The 21,787-nt window shown below is 40.3% G+C and overlaps 1 protein-coding gene across 18 annotated transcripts in view; it reads left to right on the top strand.

Moving 5' to 3' along the window:
• The window catches only part of LTBP1 (latent transforming growth factor beta binding protein 1), a 381,680-nt gene that overhangs the window by 139,192 nt on the left and 220,701 nt on the right, over positions 1-21,787 (top strand). For 9 of the 18 annotated variants that reach the window (XM_058551467.1, XM_058551464.1, XM_058551466.1 and 6 more), the window contains exon 1: positions 14,639-14,876. The exons of 1 other annotated variant lie outside the window; for it this stretch is intronic. In XM_058551467.1, coding sequence (XP_058407450.1) covers positions 14,654-14,876 — 223 coding nt within the window. In that variant the 5' untranslated portion in view covers positions 14,639-14,653. Of the gene's footprint in view, positions 1-14,638; positions 14,877-21,787 lie in introns of those variants that run through there. 8 more of the 18 variants (XM_058551457.1, XM_058551453.1, XM_058551458.1 and 5 more) reach the window with 1 other exon arrangement.

Here is a 21,787-nt window from a genome sequence, read left to right as displayed (position 1 = left end):
GGTGAGCGACTGGAACAGAAGTGGAGTAGCAAGTAGGAGGAGAAACAGACAGAGGGACGCTTTTTCATTTTAATGTTGGGCACAAGAATGAAGGTCAACGGCATTTTCTGAAAAGGGCTGGGAATAAGGCAGCATATAATAAGTTGGTAAAAGTACGGTGGATTCTTAATGTCTTCCCGGTTACTGCAAAATGTCCTAGTTTCCATGAGGTCTGGCCTATGTGGCTGGCTGTTCCTGGGTTTTCTTGAGACTTTTATTTCTCTGTTGCTGCACACAGCTCTACTCTGCCATCCCATCACTTGAGATAATGTGCACCCCCAACACTATTGTAGGCAGAGACCCCAGTTAACACATGTTCTGTGTGTGCCCTTCCCTCTAACAGCTGTATGTCCTGATATCTCAGCACCAAAGATTGCATTTTAGAGGGAAAACACAGCTGCTTTACTTCTTTTCTTCGCTCCCTTTTTTAGCTCTTACTATGGTGTACACCCACTTACTTCTATGAAAGCTTGGGAAGGGTTGGCAGATGGACAGAAGAGTGGGTGGGTCAGTTCCATTAGTTCCCCAAGACCACTGAAACACTTAGAGTTGTTCTGCCTGGCCTGGGGTCCAGTAGGGCCTGATGTGTTACCATATTTATGTCTGAGTACCCATTTGGATTTTAACAGAAGCATTCTCATGTCTCAGGGATTCTTGCTCACATGGAATGGAGAATGTCCAGTTTCAGCTCATTAGTGAGTGTGGACGGGAAACTTTTCAATAAAACTCCCAAAAGCCCATCATGCCTCCTATTCATTCATCATCTTTTTTCGTATGGTTTTTCAGACAACCACAATGGGGTATGTGTGTAAATACATATCAGGTATGCTCTGCCATGTCTTGAACATGGAAAAAGAGCAAAATTAGATGCCTCTTTCTAAAGGAGTTTTTAAAAGAGTCTTAGTGGAGAAAGTGATTCATAATGTTTCTTGTCAGAGATCCCAGTTTCCAAACCACACCTTATATACCTCAAGAACATATAATATGTATTTTAAAAAACCTGCTCAAGTATTGCAATTTATATTTTTGTGTCTGAAGATCAGGTAAGTAGGAAATTTGGACATAGGCTCATTTGTCCCCACTAAAGACACTATGTAGATTCCATCCTCCTCTGCCTCTTCACCTAGTTAGGTCTTACTGTATGCCAGCCACTGTGCTAAGTGCTTGATATGCATTGATTCAATGTTACAGTATAATATTAGTACGTTATATGAATCTTTAAAATGTACCCTCCCCGTATTACTCGTGAGTTTGTTAGGAACCAAAAATATAATGAGTTAAAAATTGCCGAGATGAATCTTAGTCATTGAAAAGAGTGCTTCTTTGTGTAAGTTACTTTCAGGTGAGTACAAAGTCAAAATTTGACCATATTTAAAAAATTTGTCAGCTTTATTACATGTAAGACTTTTATGATAAAATATTTTTAAAATGATCTAAAGACAGAGCTTCTGACAAGAACTGTTTAACTTAAATTATTCAAGTGCAAAATAGGTCTTTCTAATCAGTGGCTTCCTACTGCTGGTTGAAATCCATTTTAATACCTTTCAGACAAAGTCAAGCAATCAGGTCTTATCTGGAAATTACGTAGGAACCAACGTCCACAGTAGAATTTTACTTTATTCTAGAGTCTTTAATAATAATTATGATCATGAAAGCAAACATCTCGAGATGAAATTTTCCCATATTTAGAAGCTCTTGTGGGTTTTGTTATATATCATGGGGTAAATGTCACTACTAGTTTTTTTTCTCACAGTTGCTCTACTAAGAGCTGACCACATGTAATGATATCCTCTTGTATTTGCATAGTATTTAACAGCTTATAAATTATATCCATACAAATTACTTCATATGGCCCTTGCCACAATCTTGTGAAGTAGATGAATTGGGTGGCATTATTCTGTGTGTTTTTTTCCTGTCTAGATTGCAAGATCCTAGAGGGTGGAGCCTGTGAGTGGTTGTCCTGTATCCTATCCTGTTGAGCCTCTGAATATCAGTTTCTCTGTCAAATGAAAATCTTAACACTTACTGCCAGATATATAGTATGTGCTCAGTGTGTTTCCCTCCCTCATCCCAACGTACTTCCCAAGTGCTTAGTGTCATAATTTTCGTAGTAATGCTCGTTAAAAGTGTAGGAGAGGCATTGGGGGTAGTGAGGCAAGAACAAGGGCTTGCACTGAAATCCCACCTCTACCATTTCCTGACAAAATGACCTTGGTCAAGTTTCTGATGAATGTCTCTGTGGTTTCCTTGTCTGTGAAATGGATATGAGTGTAACTTACATGATTGTGTTGTGTATTTGAGCTCTGTAGCTTAGTAGGCACTCAATACATGCTTCATGAGTCCATCAGTTGTGCAGATAGTGCTCTGTACATTTAGAAAGGTCCATAAATTCTGTTTCTGTGTTCTCAGAATCTAGGCAAAAAGCAGAGAAGAGGAGTGTGTGTGTGTTTATATTATCTATTGTTGTGTAACAAGTTACTCTAAACGTTAGTGGTTTAAAGCAGCAAACATTGTCTTACCGTTTCTGTGGGTCAGGAATTCAGAAGTACTTGAGCTCATTGATTCTGGGTCAGGTTCTTTCATGAAATTGCAGTCAGGGTATCAGCAGGGCCTGCAGTCATCTGAAGGCTTGACTGGGGCTAGAAGAGCTGCTTTCAAGATGGCTCACTCACATGGCTCTTGGCAGGAAACTTTGGTTCTTTGCTACATGGGCCTCTCCATAGGCTCCTCCAGTATTCTCACAGCATGGGAGCTGGTTTCCCCCACAGTGAATGATCTGAGAGAAAGACCAAGACAGAAGCTGCAGTGCCTTTTATGATCTAGTCTCTGAAGTTGCAAACCACCACTTCCACTTTATTCTGTTCTTTAGACATGAGTCACTAAGACCAGCCCATGCTCAAAGGAAGGGGAATTAGACTTGACCTCTTGAAGAAAGAAGTATCAGAGAATTTGTGGATAGATTTTGGAACCATCACAGTGTTCAACAGAAGAGGCACTATCTTAATGAGAGTCAAAAGCAAAAGAGGAAGTTGAAAATGAGTAATCTAAAAAGAATTAAGTGACAGCTGGAAAACTTACAATGTGTAATTACTGATGTAATTCATTTTTTATTGGCAGCTAATCGTTTTTCAATTTATCACAGGATACTGGAGCATAGCTAGATATAATATGATGACTTTGAGAAAAGGGATATTTAGGGAGAAATCTTTTCTAATGATGAGATCTATTGAAATTGGCAGTAATCCCTTGAAGGAGTAGTTGGGGCTATTTGATGGAGTCATTTAAAAACTGAGCCAGAGAGATGTTTGTGCTGGGGGGCGGTGGTGGTTGGGGAGAGGGAAAGTAAATGACAGAATCTGTGTTCTGAAAGCTTGGATACCCCTGATTCTATAATTCTAAATTACTTCAGAGATTTAAAAATGCCAATTTTCTTCTATATAACTAATTGCTTCACCAGATTTTTCTTTCTATTGAATCCATCAAACTTGAGAGTTGTTTTGGCCGTTGCAAAAATGTTCATATCTTCAGCTTCCTTAGTGCTTCTTAAAAGAAAATACAGGCAAATTATGATATTTTTGTTTGTTCTGGATTTTTATTGCCTATATGAAAGAATTGGAATCCATCAAGGTGTCTACTTCTGGCCTGGCAGCTCCAGTGACTCAGAAGGCCTGGACAGGGTATAGGAGGTTTTGGTTTCCTTCTCTGTCCTGTCATTTGACTTTTTTCTTTAAAGCAGAATTTACATTTTGTAAAGTGTGATAGGCCATTTTCTTCCTTGGGTCTGCCTTTAGTGTAAGAGGGAAATTTCCAAACCCCCTTATGAAGGCAATGGAACCCTAATGGCATTCAATTCCTTCAAAGGTTTGTGGCTTCTAGTTACTAGTTGTTTGAATAAAAGTTGCTTCTCTGCTTCATCTTTTAGAAAACGGAATTCCCATATATTCCTAGCCTGAATTCATACTAAATTTGATCCATTTATCTTCATTTCCCACCGTGCATTCTTTCCCATGTCACTCCCCTCTCACCACATATTCTTTCCCGTTCCCAAAGAGGGAGAGTCACCAGGTGGAATGTTTGCTATACATAGAAAAGGAGGGTAAGAATACAAACTTTTCTTTGGCTTGATTGAGGCCAAAGGAAGATGGAAAAGTAGAGAAACATACATAATAGAAGTGTGTGCAAAGAGCCAGGAGAAAATGGGGTGTTGTAATGTTTGGTTGTGCCTAGGTTGCCGAAGATCATGCAGGGAGGGGATAGTTGAGCTGGGTCAGAAGGATGAAAGGTGGAAAAAAAGGAGGAAAGGTTTTCTAGAGGGAGGAAACTGCTTGTGAAGGAAGTGGGTGTGTGGGTGAGGACCGTTGGGCAGCTCGGTCTGGCTAATGCCTTGGCTTCCCGTGGGGATGCTGCAGCAGATGAGGCTAGATTGGATCTGGGTGGGAAAGAGTCTTAATTTCCTTTTATGGAATTTAATTTTGTCTGAAATATTTGTCATAACAAGTATATTAATTATATAGAATCCTAATTCTCAAAGTATATGGTAGAGATAATCTGGGACCCTCGTGAGAAATGGCCCCCACTTAATCAAGGTTGTGAATAAGTCATGAAATGTGTTCCTTGGTAAACAAGTAGCCCAGTTAGATATGCATCCTTTTAGTCAGACTTGCTTCTCCATATACAAATAAACAGATGTTATTTATGGAGATGGTGAGTGATAGACTGATAACAAATGCCTCCATTTACTTCTTTGGAAAAACAACAAATGTGGGGATAAATAAAACCTAATTCTGTTCCAAAATTAAGAGACAGAAAATTTGAGTCATGTGAAGCATATCTAACCCAGTGTTTCTGTAAGGAGCCCATGCAGATTAGCTAGATCATATGAGTATTAGAGATGGAGGACAGGTGAGTGTTGCCTGCTCTGCGACTTGTTCTCTTGATTGAGGGACAACAGTGAAGTCCTCTGGTCAGGTGTACTTAAGCCTCTAGTGCCATGGCCACGGTGTGGAGTCTAAAGCTGTCTCTTGCGAAGACTGGCATAGGTTGTTTAAGGGAGGTAGAGATTTTTCACATGAAAAAATGCACTTTTAAATGGTATTTCTCCTTTGGGAGGTAAACTCGTAGAGTAACATCTTGAATGTTGATGCCAAAAAGAAAAAGAAGAAGAAAATTCCTGGGCAAACTTATTTAACCTCCCCAAGTATGGTTCCCATGATTGTCAGGATTCTAGATCCAGACTGGGGATTATCTTCCCAATTTAGAATTGAGAAAATGGGTACAGTGACCTCTCTCGTCCTCCCTCACTTCCTTCTTTGCTCCTCTTTTTTTTTTTTTTAGCTGAGCAAGATTCACCCTGAGCTAACATCTGTGCCAATCTTCCTCTATTTTGTATGTGGGCCACTGCCACAGCATGGCTGCCAATGAGTGGTGTAGGTCCACACCTGGGAACCAAACGCAGGCTGCTAAAGCGGAGTGTGCCAAACTTAACCACTAGGCCATGGGGCTGGCCCCTCTTTGCTTCTTTTTAAGTTATGGCGTGCCAAACTTAACCACTAGGCCATGGGGCTGGCCCCTCTTTGCTTCTTTTTAAGTTATGAGCTGATTTAAGTGCTGTCATTTGGGGACGTATTTCTTCAACTCTTTATCACAGCTTTTCAAATACCACTGTCCATTCTGGATGGAATGGCAACAGTAGGTTCTCTGACATTCAGGATTAGAAGCAGAGGAGAGATTTCCAGATATGTTCTAGATAGGTAAGTTTTTAAACTCATGTTGAAAGAAACACCTTGGGATAGTCTGGTGCGCTCGCAGGACACCAGGACTGAGGAGTGTGCCCCATTGCTGCCTCTAATTGGTTGTGGTGCATTCAGCAAGCACTGTCGTCTTTTTCCTCGCACTGCAGTCCCAGAGCCCGTCCCAGGCTTTCCTGGGTGTTGCTCATTTGTAAACTGAAATATGCCTGGACAGTTGAATCCCCTCAGGGTCCATGATGTTAAAGAAAAATATTTTACGAAAAAGGTCAGAAAATGAAAATGTCAAAAAGCCATTGGTTTGTTTTACTAGTTCTCCACTTTTATTACCAACTGTATTTTCTTTCCCCAAACACTGGGTCAGATCCTGCTGGGTGAGTAAACTACTTGTTGGGTAAAAGTTAGTCTTTTGACTGTAAAATATATTATACCTTCAAACATAATTGATTTTGTTCCAGGGATAAAAATAGGAGCTTTTCAAAAAATTTTTAGAGAAGAGAACTTATGATTGGTGTTTAAAGAGGGAAATCTCCAAGGAGAAAAAGGAAAGATTAAAACAGTCCCATAGCCTCAAGGGGTGCTTTTTAAAGTCCTACTGGGGGCAGTGGAGTCTGGCTGGCAGGGCGAGATAGAAGGTGAGAAATGTGATTCTAGGTGAAAATCTTAGTCCTTGAATCTTGAGTCAGGGTAAAACAAGGATTAAATGAGTGAAACAGGAAATTAGACCTGACTCCTGAAATAAGTGGAAATTTGGGTTGAAATCTATCATCATATTGCTGGATCTCGGTTGGTCCCTTGGCCAATCTCCCTGAGCTGGGAACCAAAATGTGTTTCTCTTTTTGGGAGGATTTTATGGCCTAGTGGCAATTCACATCAGATGACAGAATCTGGGTGGTAGTGTTTTCAATATCCTAGCTGTTCTTTGCCTAACAAAGCGAATGGATACTTACATCAAAAAATATGTTTAAAAACTCAACACCTTACACATCATCAAAAATTTTATTTATAAAATTAGAGGAAATTTCCATCATGTGTCAGATTTTTTTTTTGCATAATATTTTGTGGAATTTTGGGAGCAAATAATTGTCTGTTTTTCTTTTGAAAAAGTGTTTGAAAAATTTCTATTTCCTATTGTTTATACTCTCATTGGCATGTTTAATTGAAAATTTTTACTTTTTTATATTGGCCATTTTTGGGTAACGTTTTAATGATTTTGGGGAAAAAATGTGTTTTGTAATGGTTGCAGGGTTTCCTGAATAACAGCTTGTGCTTTCCCTTCATCTGAAACTTTTGTGGCTAAAATATTTCTCTGTGACAAATACACCATATAATAAGTATGTTTTGAGGCCAAAGGTTTCATAAAAGTGTTCTTTATTTTTTTTTTTTAGCACTACTGACAATTACCCCATGGATAAATATTATTTGTCACTGGTTCCCTGTCAATGAAGTCTATTCATTCATTTATTCAGTTCTTATTTCTTGAGCACTTACTATGAGACACATGTTGGGTATGACCAGACACATTACTGCCCTGATGGAGTTTGTGTTTTTATGTCAATAATCAAACACTAAGTATGTAAAGTATATTTATAATAAATGGAAAATGTAAAGTAGGGTACAGGGGATAGCTAATGTGTGGGGATGTTGCAGTTTTATGTCAGGTAGTCAGGAAAGGTTTCCTGATAATGTGACATTCCAGAGAAGTCTTGAAGGAGGTGAGAGAGGAAGCTCTGTATATCTGGGGAGGAGTATTCTAGGCAAGGGGAACAGCAAGTGCAAGCCTTGAGAGGAATAGCAAGGAAGCGTGAGTGAGTGGGTTGGGAGAGTTGTAGATGAGGTCGGGGATATCACAGGTTGTGGAGGGCCCTGTAGGACGTTGTGAGGCCTTTGGCTTGTATTCTGATTGAGATGGGAAGCCACTGAAGGGAGGAACGCCATGATTTGACTGACACACATTAAAAAAAGGATGCACTGAGTGCTGTGTGGAGCATAAACTGTAGGAGGGCAAAGGTGGAAGCAGGGAGTCTAGCTAGGAGACTGTTGAAATAATCCAGACAAGAGATGATGGTGGATTGCACCAGAGTGTTTGCCATGGAGGTGGTGAGAAATTCTCATCTTCTGGAAATAGAGCTAACAGGATTTGCTGTTGTATTGAGTCTCAAATGAACTCCCCCCCCCCCCAAAAAAGGAGTCAAGAATATACTTGCCATTTTCTATGATAGGGGAGGACTTAAAGAAGAACCAATTTGGATTTGGGGTCCAGGAGTAATCAAAGCTTAATTTTGAATACATTTTTCTTGAGATGTCTGTTAGACATTAGACATCTACCTAGCAAAATCCCGTAAGGAGCTGGATAGTTGGATTATTGGATACACATACATGTTTCCAGTATCCATCTGCACACACACATACACACACACAAGGTAGATGTGGTCCAGGCTAGAGTTAAACGTTTTCTATACAGACGTCTGTAGACGATATTTAAATCCAAGAGATGGGACAGGATGATAGCATCCAGGAAGTTAATATAGACAAGAGAAGGCTACAAAGACTGAGCTCTGGGGCCCTCCCCTGGATAGGATCATGAGGAGGAGTGGCCAGCGAGGTCGGAGAGAGCCATGAGAGAATAGGGTAACCTAGAAACCAAGTGAAGAAAGTGCATTATGAAGCAGAATGTTTGGTTAGATAGGCTGAAAGTTTGAGTAAGAGCCAGAAAACTTGCCATTGGGTTTGGCAACATGGAGGCCCCTGGTGACCTTCAAAAGGGCAGCTTTGGGGAAGTGTTGACAGCAAAAACTTGATTGTAGCAGGTTCCAGGAAGAATGGGAGGGGAGATAGTGGAGACAGCCAGTAGAGCAGCTCTTTTGAGGAGGTTTGCAGTAAGGAGAATAGAGAAATTGAGCAATGTCTGCAATAGAGTGAATTAGGAACAATGAATGGAAGGATATTCTGGAGAGATGGGAGATAGTACAGGATGTTTGCATGCTAATGGAAATCAATAGAGAGGAAGTCTTTGAGAAGACAAGAGAGGAAGGGAATCCATTGCTTCAGGGGAGGGGTTGGCATTAGATAGGACCACCTCTTTCATCAGGAGGAAGGCAGGACAGCTGCAGATCCTGGTAGGCTGGTAGGCCTGTGTCTTCATAGCTCCTCTTTTCTCAGTGGAACAATAAGTGAGGGTCCTGCTTGAGAGTATGTGACTAGGTAGCTGCTGTATTTCTGCCCAAATGGATATTTTTGGGACTGTATTACCATGTATTTTCAAACATGGTATACATTTAATACCTGCTTTTTGATGAGCAATAAACAACTCTTTAAGAAACTCAGAATATATCCAGAAATTTATTCTTTTTTTTTTTTTTTTGGTGAGGAAGATTGGCCTTGAGCTAACATCTGTTGCCAATCTTCCTCTTTTTGCTTGAGGAATATTGTTCCTGAGCTAACATCTGTGCCAGTCTTTCTCTATTTTTTTTTTGTATGTGGGACGCCACCACAGCATAGCTTGATGAGCAGTATGTAGGTCTGCTCCTGGATCTGAACTTGTGAACCCTGGGCTGCTGAAGGGGAGTGTGCAAACTTAACCACTATGCCACTGGGCCAAGCCCTCAGAAATTTATTCTTATATTAAATGATTTAATATACTCTCCTTCTTTGCCTTTCTATAGGTCTGTCTCCTTCTATGTATAAAAATGGAAGGAAATCGTATGTGTATGTGTAAGAGAGATGAGTGAGTGACAGTTTCCTTCAGTGAATATTAAGGGAGAATTGCAAGGAGGAGGGAAGCCCAGATGTCTTAATTTATATCACCTGTGTAGCAACTGTTTATCTCTCTACTTCTTCATTTAGTTACTTCTACCTGGAAAAACTCGAGAGAGTGCTGGAATGTAACTCTAGATTCTCATCTGAGGAAGTGCCTATATCAGAACTAGAGATCGCATCTTTTTTTTTTTTTCTAAGCTAACGTTTATTGCCAGTCCTCCTCCTTTTTTTTCCTCTTTTTCTCCCTAAAGCCCCAGTAGATAGTTGTATGTCATAGTCGCACTTCCTTCTAGTTGCTGTATGTGGGACGCAGCCTTAGCATGGCCAGAGAAGCAGTGCGTCGGTGCGCGCCCGGGATCCGAACCCGGGCCACCAGTAGTGGAACGCGTGCACTGAATCGCTAAGCCATGGGGCCAGCCCCTAGAGATCTCATCTGAGTTTCCTCCTTGGAGAGTTTTCCATGACTGGGGCAATCTGATGAAGTAATAGATTTGATATTAATCTCTATTTACGTAGCACCTTGAGAGAGAGAGAGTATTCTATGGGCATTATTTTAATAGTCCAGGAGGAGTTAAGCAAGCCTAGAGAGCTGAACAATCAAGTCCTGTTATTCTAAGCATTATTTAATACTTGTATGATTTATCCTTCAAAGAATTCTTGGCCTTCGGGCAAGCGATGGACTGCAAGTGGGAGAAGGAGCTATTAGCTCACTTTGTCTCACACATGACCTATGTATTGAATCAGTTCCGCGGTCTCTTTAAACAGGCCTCAGTTAATGGGCAGGGTGATGGCTTTTAACCACAGAGAGGTTCCTTCTCCTTCCCAGAGGATATTGCCTGTGCTAGTTGGTCCTTGTTGTTTAAGTTGGATGAATGCTGATGTGCTGTCGCAGCATTCTGGATGAATGCGGAGGAGACTGTACTTGTTCATGACATCTGATGTGAGTCTTGAACTTATTATATTTATTTCTTTGGCTGCCTTTGCTTTTGGTCACATCTTAGTCTATTGACTGGAAGATGGCAACTGTGCTCTTTTCTAGACTGAGGTCCATTTGTCAAGAACAATTTTCACATTTTTGAATTTTTCTCTGTCATGATTGGGAAGCAGAAATGAGAGCTTTTTATATTGGGAGGGTATCGGCTTCACTTCCATCCCATTCTCCATTCACTCTGAATCTCTGTGGTTTGTTCTGAACCATGTGCCAGTGCCTCTTCTTGAAGGTATCAATTCACACAGGGTCTGGCAGAAGCTGTGGACAGGATGTTGACTCTTGAGTGTCTTGACTGACTGACTGACTAGGAGGCCCAGTGGAGGTGCTGCATGGCTCTAGGCAATTTATATTTCTAACCAAGGCCTCTAAAACCCAAGGTTTGAAAGTGCTTGCTTAAGATTTCTGGGGCTGATTTACTTATGGGCATCTAAAAATTACATTTTTTGATCAGAGGGACCAAGCATGAAAGCTGTGCCAACAGTTTCCGTATTAACTCGTGACTGGCCTGACTTGCACTTCTCAGATTTGTAATTCTTCATCAGCCGATAAGTGCTACTAGGGATGGTCTTCTACCACTGATTGGACCATGGGCTTTAGTTTCCTCACTGGTGAAGCAAGGCTTTAAACCAGAATGACCTCCAAGATCCTGTGAGTCTCTGTGGGGGTTGTGCAGTCATCCTTTGGGTCACTTCACTCATTCCACCTTTATTGGGTGCCTACTCTATGCAAGGCACCAGGAGTCCTTGAGTATTTATTCAAGGCCTTTGAGAAAGATACCTCTTAAAGACCAAATGGCCTCTGTAGGAAAGGGCATTGTTGCTGAATTCCCACTGAACTCTTGAGAGATGAGTGGTATTGTCTTCAGCTTGACACATGTAAGGAATGCAAAACTCAGAGTTGCTTACCTTAGTTTTGTATACTTGAAAACAGACTCTATATGATACCTTAGGTGTGTGAAAGTGATAGGAGTGGAGATAGAAGAGTGTATTTTCTAATCTGTTTAATGTTTACAGAGATCCTATCAGAGCTATGAATGACAATCTAGAGTTGAAAACAGTTGAGTTTTTCGATAATGATTTTGAGATTGACGTGGAAAACTAAAGCTAATTATAATGAACAAATAACTGCTTCATGAAGACATAAGAGGATCCGCTGAGAATACAAGTGTCTGTTTTAGAATTAGATTACTTTATAGCAGAATGCTTGTAAAACACATGGGGAAATATGAAACAAAATGCCTCCTCTTCTTCCAAGAAGATGTGAACATTGTAAAAATCAGAATTAAGTCATATGAAACTGTCTTTGCCTTTTGAAAATCCAGATGATTCCAGGCCAAAGACTTTTTTTTGGCGAAGGAACATAATAAGTTTTTTAAAAACAATAGGCCCGGGGAATCTCAAGTGCCTATAAAGTGACTACTGTTGCTGGGAGGTGAAATGGGAATAATGATGAAGTGCTTGCTTTCTTTGGATGTCTCAGTTCGCCTAAGTGAGCATAATTTAGGTGACGGTATGAGCATCTGCATGGCAGCTGCTGGTACTACGAGTTAATGCCAGAGAAGACAAAATAGTTGGCACACCATTTTTAATTTCATTATTGTACCAAGAGCCAGAAAAAATACAAGTTTATATTCTTTTGAAATGGGGCGATGTTGTCTCTTTTCTTCGGCTTCACACACACAAAGTATTCTCTAGATATTTGTAAGCGTAGTCTGACAACTTATAGCCTAAGCTCTAGTTGTCTAGTTCTGCTACTGTAAAGCAACAGATCAAACTAGGTGAATTTTGTCTGATTGTGGAATCAGCATTCTATTGTAGTTTTTAAAATTTCTGAGGTATAGTCCCAGAAAACTTTAAAATGTCATATAAACATTGAAAGCAGTGGTCAGCAAACTGTGTATCTTTAAATAAAGTTTTCTTGGCACACAGCCACGCCCATTCATTTCCATACTGTTTTTGATAGGCTGCTTTTCTGCTACCACAGCAGAATTGAATGGTTGCAACGGAGCTCTTTAGGCTTGCAAGGCTAAAATATTTACTGTTTGGCCCTTTATAGAAAAAGTTTCTGGATGCCATTTTGCGAGGTGCTGAAAGACCTGACTGGCCACTAGGATATCTCCTCACCTCAGACTTTGTGTCCTGATCTCTTGTGTTAGAACCAGTGATGAAGAAGAAACTGTCTTGGAAAAACATATGAAAAGAACTGAGCGTATTTCTCTTCTAGAGGAATTATTTTCTTTTGTTAAGTGAGAGGGCCAACCCAAGCTGATCTCTTCAAGTCCCTTCTAACTTCAGCTTTCTTTGCTTATGTGGCAGTTATCTTTGAGTAGTTGAAGGGCTATCTTGTGGAAGAGACATTAGATTGTGAGACCATGGGAGCTGAATTAGGATTAATGGGTATAATTGACTGAGGACATACTTCAGCTCAAAAAAGAATAGCACTTGCTAGGAACCGCCTATAACTAGAATGGGCTTTCTTAATGGATAATGAGCTCTCTGTCACCAGAACTGTTCGGACAGAAGTTGTGTCGGAAGACCTTTGATGCCTCATTCCAGCCTTGAAATTCTAATGGCTTCTTTGGTTAAGGTTTTTGTTTCCAAGCTCAGATGTTGACCACAATTTATTTTGTTGAGGGCCTACAGAGGCCTCTTGATTGATTTTCTGAAAATATAATCTTGGTCAAAACAAAGCAGTATGAAGGGGGAGAATGGCTCCTGGTGAGCAGGGGCTGGCAGAAGAAAGGCTGACCCTGAGCCACTCTTCCCTTTGGCCACTGCAGTAACACAGTGGCACCAGGAAGGGCACTGCTTTCTACCTACCTTAAAGCTCAAAGGTGAACCATCTCCCTTCAGCTGCTGCCTCCACCTTTGCTTTCTGCCCAGGCTCCTGGAAAGAGGAAGGACCTGGCTGGGGGCATATCACAAACGTAGAAGTCAAACTAGGAGTTCTGTATTGCACTTTGCCAGAGAGTTTAGATTGGGACCCGGCTGTGAAGGGCAGTTCTGGGTGAGGCCATACATTCTCTGTGCAGCTCTGCTGTTAGAGCACAAAAGCAACCTTAGACAATACATAAATGAATGAGTGTGGCTGTGTGCCAATAAAGCGTTATTTACAAAAGCAGGCTGTGGGTCAGATTTGATCATGGGGCTATAGTTTGCTGACCCCTGATATAGACATTGAAAGTTAGAACAGGCTAGAAAACATCAGTTCCAATTATCTCATGTTTTGGAGAAAAAGTAAAATGACATGTCTAAAGTCACACCATGACTGAGCCAGGATTACAACCCAGAACTGACTTTTAGATTAGTGCCTGTTTTGTGATAGTGTGCTGCCTCTGCTGTGCAGTCAGGTTATAGCATTTGGTTTTTAGGAGAGGGCCATGTGAATGAAAGACCTTCCTGAGGTGGCCTGTGAATAGCAGCAGTGAGAGCTCCAGGATGGCATTTTAACAGGGGCAACTCTTTAGCCTTGTGACCTGGCCTCGCTTCTTCTTAGATGGACCCTGTTCACAGCACAACAAAATATATGTTGCATAAATTTATGTGGAGAAATAATGCCCCAGAGTTGTGAAAAAGAAATGGGCTCCTGCAGCTGCGTCACAGGATTTGATCACTTCAGCTGAGAGTGCCAGGAGATTTGAGACAGATGTTTTCAGACATGCCGCATGCCTAAAACATTTCCAGGGGTCGGGCTGCAAATAGTGACTTAATAAGTGGAGAAACAGGGAAAGTATGCAAGTCGAGGACACAAGAGTTTATTCACCGCTAGGTGCATGGCCAACCTCTTTGCATTACATCTGCCTGTCAGGGTTGGCTATTTCATCTGTGCCCTCGGTACTGCTCTTTGTCTGCCCGTGAATAAAGTGCAGCATTGTGGTTAGTAATCCCACTCCAGTGACTCGACTTCAAATGTGGTTTTGGAGTGCATCCCAGAGTTCTGTTTGCTAAGCTTCCTACTCCTGTTTCAGAGACACCACTGGATACAGAGCAGCGAGCACTAAAGGCTTCCCTCTTTCCTTAAACCTGTCGGGTTGTGGGCTCTCTCTTTCCCCCTCTCGCTCTTTTCCTTTCTTTTTTTCCTTTTTTTTTTTTTTTTTTAAACCTCCCAAGGCAAGTTCATGGATACTAAGCTGATATGTTTGTTGTTCTTTTTCTCCCTGCCTCCACTCCTAGTGAGTAACCACACTGGCCGTATCAAGGTGGTCTTTACTCCGAGCATCTGTAAAGTGACCTGCACCAAGGGCAGCTGTCAGAACAGCTGTGAGAAGGGGAACACCACCACTCTCATTAGTGAGAATGGTCATGCTGCCGACACCCTGACGGCCACGAACTTCCGAGTGGGTGAGTTCCTCCACGGTCCCTAACTGTCCTTACCGAATAGTCTTATGAGATCGTAGCATTTAGACACCCCCCTCCATTCACACTGCTCTCTGCTTGAATGGGTTTCTGTCTATTAGTCCGAATATGCTTCTTTCATGAGATCTTTTAAATTACTTGCAGAATGATTTTTAACCTGGTTTTTGGTTTCTCAGAGAAATGGCAACTCGAGTTATTGCTCCTTATTGCTTATCATTTGTGCAGCTGTGTGGTGATGGGGAGGTATCAGTAGGACAGAGGGAATAGGTTTTAGATTAAGACCCTAGTGCACAACTAGTACCGATCAGCTTCAAACTTTATCTGCTCAGTGATCAGTAGAATTTATGTTAGGTTTGACTCATGTTGTAAAATTTGGATGGTGGTGATTAAGTTTAAGTTTTTACTTCATAAATAGCCATGTTCTAAAAAATTCCTAAAAATTGTCAAAAACCTGTATTTCAATTGTAGAAAGGGATACAGACTTGCATTTTGCCACGTTTCTGCTCTGTATCAAAAGGCTGAATTATAAATTGATATATGACATGGATTTGGGGGAAGATATGCTACTGGATTACTTTGGATTACTGTCAGCACTCAAAACCTTTTAATCTTCTGTAATTAATTTAAATGTGAACTATAGTAGTTACGGACTGCAAAAAACTTAAGTTTTTGTTTCTTTTTTACTTTTTTGTAAATGGAGAAAGTATTGCGGTCCACTGAGTGCTGTCACAGTGCCATGTTGTCATGCAATACAGTATTTTTGTCACGGAAAAATGTCTTTTATTATTTTTTGACCAATTATGGTTTGCCAAGTGTACTCAAATAATCACAGACACCCACGTTACTTTATGAGTTACTCACAAGAATAACCCAAATGTCAGACAGATAATAACACTGGCTAGATCTGGTCTTTTTATGGAATATTGCTGTTTAGTCTTGGGAGTGTGTGTCTGGGGGGGTAGGAGAGGGAGTGTCTCTTTCAAACTGATTTCCATCAAGACAAACTACAAGAGAACAGCTTGAAGTTCTTATTAGCTCTTTGATTATTCTGCTGCTTTATTGTGACTTCTAATCCTCAGGAGGTCAAAGCAGTATTCTTGATGGTCTGTACTTGGAAAAAACGTGTGCCCATAGATACTGTTTAAAAGGGTATTGTGAATTTCCTGGCTGTGATAGGGGTACTTCGGGCATATTTTTAAAAGAATTTAGCTAGTAGGTGCCAAATGGCATGTTATGCTTAATGGGGCAGAGAGCCGAGTCTAAAGGGAAATGTGTTGAACTGATGATCAGGAAACTAGATTCCGGTACTGGTCCTGCCACTAGCTAGCTAATCCACAGGGTGTGACAGTTAATATTTCTGGACCTCAGTTTTTCTCATCCATAAAATAAATGGCTTATATTTAATTACCTCTAAAATTCAGTCCATCTCTGAAACCTTATAACTTTTTATACGTAATAAGTAATGTTACTTTCTGGCTTTTTTGGAGGGTACAGACAAGGAGGGGAAGGGAAAAGGCAATTCCCAGTAGGTTGTTTTGGGCTTAGTGGCTTTTTCCCACTCTTGCTTTACTTGATTGCCTCCCTTACACTCATTGCTTTTCCTCCTCTGTTAGCAACAACGTCTCCTCCTCCTCCTCCTCGAATTTTTCGTAAATCTTTACAGTAGGGATGACAAAGTAATCGGATGGGTGGTAATTTTTTTGGCTTACAGTGTATTCATTTTGAAACTAAATATTTGAAAGCTTTGAGAAACAGAGGAAGTCGGCTTGTTAAAACACGCTACACACTTTCCTGTCTGGCATTTAAGCAGATAGATGTTTAGGAACAGAATACAGGTAACCTATTCAAAATATAAAAGGGAGCAACTTTATTTACAAAAAAATTTCAAAACCAGAACTCAACTCTGCCACAAAAGGATTGGCAGAGTAGTTTAATCAAAAAAGAAAAAAAAAAAAAAAAGAGAGAGAGAGAGGGCATAGTAATAAATAATTTCACAGTGGAAATCATGGGAAATATTGTATATATATCCTGAGCTATTTCTCTCTCCTCTTTACATTTTAATTCAAATATTGTATTATTTGAGGGACAAGTTTAAATTTTTTTTAATGAAGAATGGTAATTTTGTAGAACTTGCAGATTATGATTCTTCAGAAATACAGAAAATTTTAGAAATTCATTTTTTAGACATGTAAGATATGTTTGTGGACTTTCCTGATTTAATATAACTTTACTATTTACAAACAGTGGTTTTCTAATTTATTGGTTTTCTCTCTATATATATTTTACAATATGTTAAATCTTTTCACAAATAGGATATATATGGAAAATACTACAGTTTGAGGAAAATGCAAAATTCATTGTTACTTGTTAGCTACTCTCTTTGGCCTCTGATATTTAAGGCCAATAAAAGGTGGGGGCTGGCAAAATTTTTCTTTAATGGGCCAGATCGTAAATATTTTAGACCTTGCAGGCCATACAGTTTGTGTCACAACTACTCAACTCTGTCGTGGTTGTGAAAGCAGCCACAGACAGTATGTACAAGAATGGGCGTGGCTGCGTTACAAAAGCAGTCGGTGGGCCGAATTTGATTGAGTGCCATAGTTTGCTGACCCCTGCTCCAAGGAGTCAAAATAATACAGGGAAAACCATATAGACTTCCTAGTCAAGTCTCCTTAATTAAATAATCCATTTTAATAATCAGAACAGCAGAAATAATTTTGAACATTTGCATGGTGATTTACAGTTTTTTTGAAGGAAGTAGAACAGATACTATTGTCACTATTTTTTAAATAAAGAAACTTAAGTACAGTGGCTTAAGTGAGTATGCCTTAGTTACACGGTAAGCCAGTTACCCGGGAGTAGAACTTAGGTCTACTTATGTCATCTGTTTACTTAACTCCCTGAAGTCTGACCACAATGTGTTGGAGGGACAGAGTGAAGACCTCATGGAGTTGGGTTTTGTGGAAAGGCTGGGTGGTATGGTAGAGAATAAGCAACTGAGAGGCCAACAGCCCTGGGTTTGAGTGCTGGCTTCATCATGGCCATCGAGCATGTTCTGGCTCTATATCCTCTTGGGCCTAGGTCACTCATCCACACAATGCAGGTAATAATAGGTATGCAGAGGGTGGTTCTACAGCAGGCAGAGAGGTGATGTTATTCCTTCTTTTGTGCTTCTTCTGTAGTGGTATTTCTGTTGAGTCGGGGCTGTTCAGATATGAGAAGCAGGTGCATTTTTCATGACTATTAAGTTTATAGTCTTTGTTCTTGAGTATTCAGTTGAAGAAATCTTAAGTATAACTTCCTCTTAATGTGACTCTAAAAATGAGGCCTGAATAAGAATGATATCCAAAGGAAGTATTCTGAGATTCTAGAATAAACTCATTTTTATGAATGTGATATTGGTGTGATGTAACAGAATATTTACGTTAAGTGGCATTTCCTATAAAGCAGATTTCTAATTATAATGACTTTTTTGTAGCAGTCTGAGCTTTGCCTCCTTGCTTTCTCCACCTTTGGTTTTTTAAAAAATGGAAACATCCCCATTTGGGTGGGCCAGCAGGTTAACTGCTGTTGTTTTAATGGATTCTTTCCATTTCATACGGATGTAATGAAGATGACCTTCTGTTATTTTTAATAACAGAATTGTTTATAGAGTCCTAAGTTCCTCCAGTAAGAAGAACATAGGAATTCCTGTTGTCACAACTAGCATATTTCAAATAAAATAACACTGTCTCTTGGCATAACTTATTTGTAGAGACATTGAAAAGCAATTATGATCGCTAAAATAACACATTGGGTTTATATGATGCTGCTTTCTCTGAGGAGTTACAAGGGACTCGTGTTCAATTAGCACCAATTGAATAATTCTAAAAAAATATTTGATATAATTTAAAAAGTACGTTTCCAGGGGCCAGCCCAGTGGCATAGTGGTTAAGTTCGCATGCTCCGCTTCGGTGGCCCAGGGTTCGCAGGTTTGGATCCTGGGCGTGGACCAACCCAGGATGTCAAGCCATGCCGTGGTGGCATCCCATATAAAGTAGAGGAAGATGGGCACAGATGTTAGCCCAGGGCGAATCTTCCTCAGCAAAAAGAGGAGGATTGGGAATGGATGTTAGCTCAGGGCTAATCTTCCTCACACAAAAAAATAAATAAATAAAAATAAAAAAATAAAAAGTACATTTCCATATGTTATTTTATTTGATGCTTGCTTTCCCTAAGAGAGATATATGGTAGTATCCCTATTTTGTAGATGTGAGTACTAAGGCTTTAGTGGTTTGAGTAAAGGTGAGTTTAAGTCAGATTTTCTCATCCCAGAGTCCAGATACCTCCTGCCCTCCCGTGTTGCCTCCTATGACCATATATGAAGTGATTATGTATAAAACACTGTACTAGATTTTCCAAGACGAGCAAGTCATAAAGCTGCCCTCTAAGGGCTTATGCTTTGAGGAGGTGAGTAGTATATGTAAATAACCCTAAATCAAGGTACAAAGCTCTTAGCAGGAGCCCAGAGGAGGAGATGCCACTTCTAGCCGAGGCAGGATGCTTTGAGAGAAAAGGGATGGCATGAGACTTTTCTGTTTAGGTCACCGTGCTATCCCCAGATGATAAAAATGTGGGCTCATAGTGGGAGCTGGGTGAATGCATGTTGCCTGCTTGTAAACTGATGGGGGCAGTGCAACTTGAAACATTGATAAGTTCCGAAATAAAGATGGATGGGAAGCAGAGAGAAGGGAGAGGGAAAGTTGATATGGGAAGGATTTACCCATTAGAATTAGGCATGGAGACAAGAAGGCCCAGGTGGTTTCTGGAAATTCGGAGGAGTTTCACTTAAATGTAGAAATATGAAAGGTAATAATAGTGGATGACCAGTCTGGGAAGGTAGACTGGGGCAAGGCTGTGGAGCACCTTGAATTTCAAGCTTAGGAATTTGAACTTTACTCTTTCAGAACTTACTAAAGTTCTCTGAAAAGCAGACGCTGATATTTATCATTTTGAAAAAGAGGGAAGTTTTCTCATTTTTTAGGTAGGAAACTAGTGTTTTAATAGTTTAAATAAGCTTCTGAACAGCCCGTAGTAACGGTGCCAACCTTGAGCTGCTTTCTGCTGTTCTGAGGTTGGTTTGCTGCTCTACACTGGGAATCTCCCCGTACATCGCACAAAACTAATGTAACACTGCAGTGTTCTGATGAGGAGTGGAGGCAGTCCATGTTGCTATGCTCATTATTAGGTTCTCCTCATAAGGAGGGAAGAAAATGCCCTCTCGATGAGGCATTAAATAAACCAATGTAACTGTTGAGGGAAGGGGAAGTGTTGAGATTTTTTGCTGGCAACTTAGTTCAGCTACGGAGTCTTTCGTCCTCTGCCAGTTGTCATTGTTTGGATCCCTTGATGTTTATCCAGCACAGAAACCAATGAAATTCCAGTGTGTCACTCTTTGATTAACTGGTACATATATTTTCCCCTTAATGCATTGTACAAGTTTTATGTTTTTTGAAGATGATCCAATACAATACTTAAAAGAAAGTGGTTGCCTCTCATTTGGGCAATTTAGAATGCTTAAGAACTTGTCAAACTACTCCCGAATATATTTTGTCTCATCAAATTATTTTCTAATACTAAAGTAAGTGTCATAATGTAGAGCATTTCCTTTTTCATTTAAGCTGTGGAGCACCCTTAAAAGTCTGGTATTAGGAACCAGGTATATCTGGTATATTCATTTGACATATATTTGAGCACCTACTGTGTGCCAGGGATTTGTTTAGGCATTTGGGATATAGCAATTAACAAAATAGACAAAGTCCTTGCCTTCCTGCTACATTGAAAAACGTAATGTGGCTACACAACATGGATGAACCTGGAGGACACGATGCTGAGTGAAATGAGCCAGGCACAAGAAGACAAATACAGTTTGATTCCACTTCTCTGAGATACCTAGAGTAGTCAGATTCTTCGAAAGTAGAATGGGGGTTGCCAGGGAGGAAATAGGGAGTTGTGTAATGCGTGCAGAGTTTCAGTGTTGCAAGATAGAAAAGTTCTGGAGATTGAATGCACAACACTGTGGATGTACTTAGCACTGCAGAACTGTACACTGAGAAATAGTTAAGATAGTAAATTTTGTTACATGTATTTCACTGCAATTAACAATAAGAAAACTAAAAAAATATAGTGTGAGTGTACACTACTGTCAAATGATTGCTAACAAAAATACACTGTAGGAAACATATATGATGTCAGCTAGTGATAAATGCTATGAAGAGAGAGGAAGTTGGGAGAGGGGATGGAGAAGGCGGAGCATTGGTGGAAGATGTGTGGATGGATTGCTATTTTAGCCAGGTCAGGAAGGGCTCTCTGGGGAGATGATGTTTGAGCAGAGACCTAAATGAAGTGAGTAGTGAGCTCTTGAGGGAACATCATAAACTTTATAATCGGACTCTCTGACTGTGTTTGTTATTTTATTTAAACTATGGAGTCTCGCCAAAAGGCTGGTGTTAGGAGCTTTCATGCAGACTTTTCTTATATGTCATCTTGGGTTAGATTTTATCGACCTGTGTTATATCAGGGAACCATATTATTAACAACGGTAGATAAAGAGCCTCATACACAGAGGGTAGAGGCAAGCGACTCCTGTCCCCTGGGTGAAAAAATGGTCCTGGAATTATTGCAGAAGGAATCTTGGTTATTTATAGTAAAAAGTATAGGGTCTTATATAAATGAATTAGCAAAACAGCTGTTACCTCTTTCTCCAACATTATTTTATATAAGATAGATCACATGATTTTGGCATGGAGCTTGCTTTTAAGTAAAGGAAATAAAATTGGTTCCTGCTTGTGAGCACAGGTAGGGGCGCGTGTGTGTGTGTGTGTGTGTGTGTGTGTAGGGGAAGGGTACTGAGTGCA

Source organism: Diceros bicornis, chromosome 12 (genome assembly GCF_020826845.1).
Source record: "Diceros bicornis minor isolate mBicDic1 chromosome 12, mDicBic1.mat.cur, whole genome shotgun sequence".
NCBI classification, from domain to species: domain Eukaryota; kingdom Metazoa; phylum Chordata; class Mammalia; order Perissodactyla; family Rhinocerotidae; genus Diceros; species Diceros bicornis.
The sequence above is the reverse complement of the archived record's forward strand: the minus strand, read 5'-3'. Positions and strand labels throughout refer to the sequence as shown.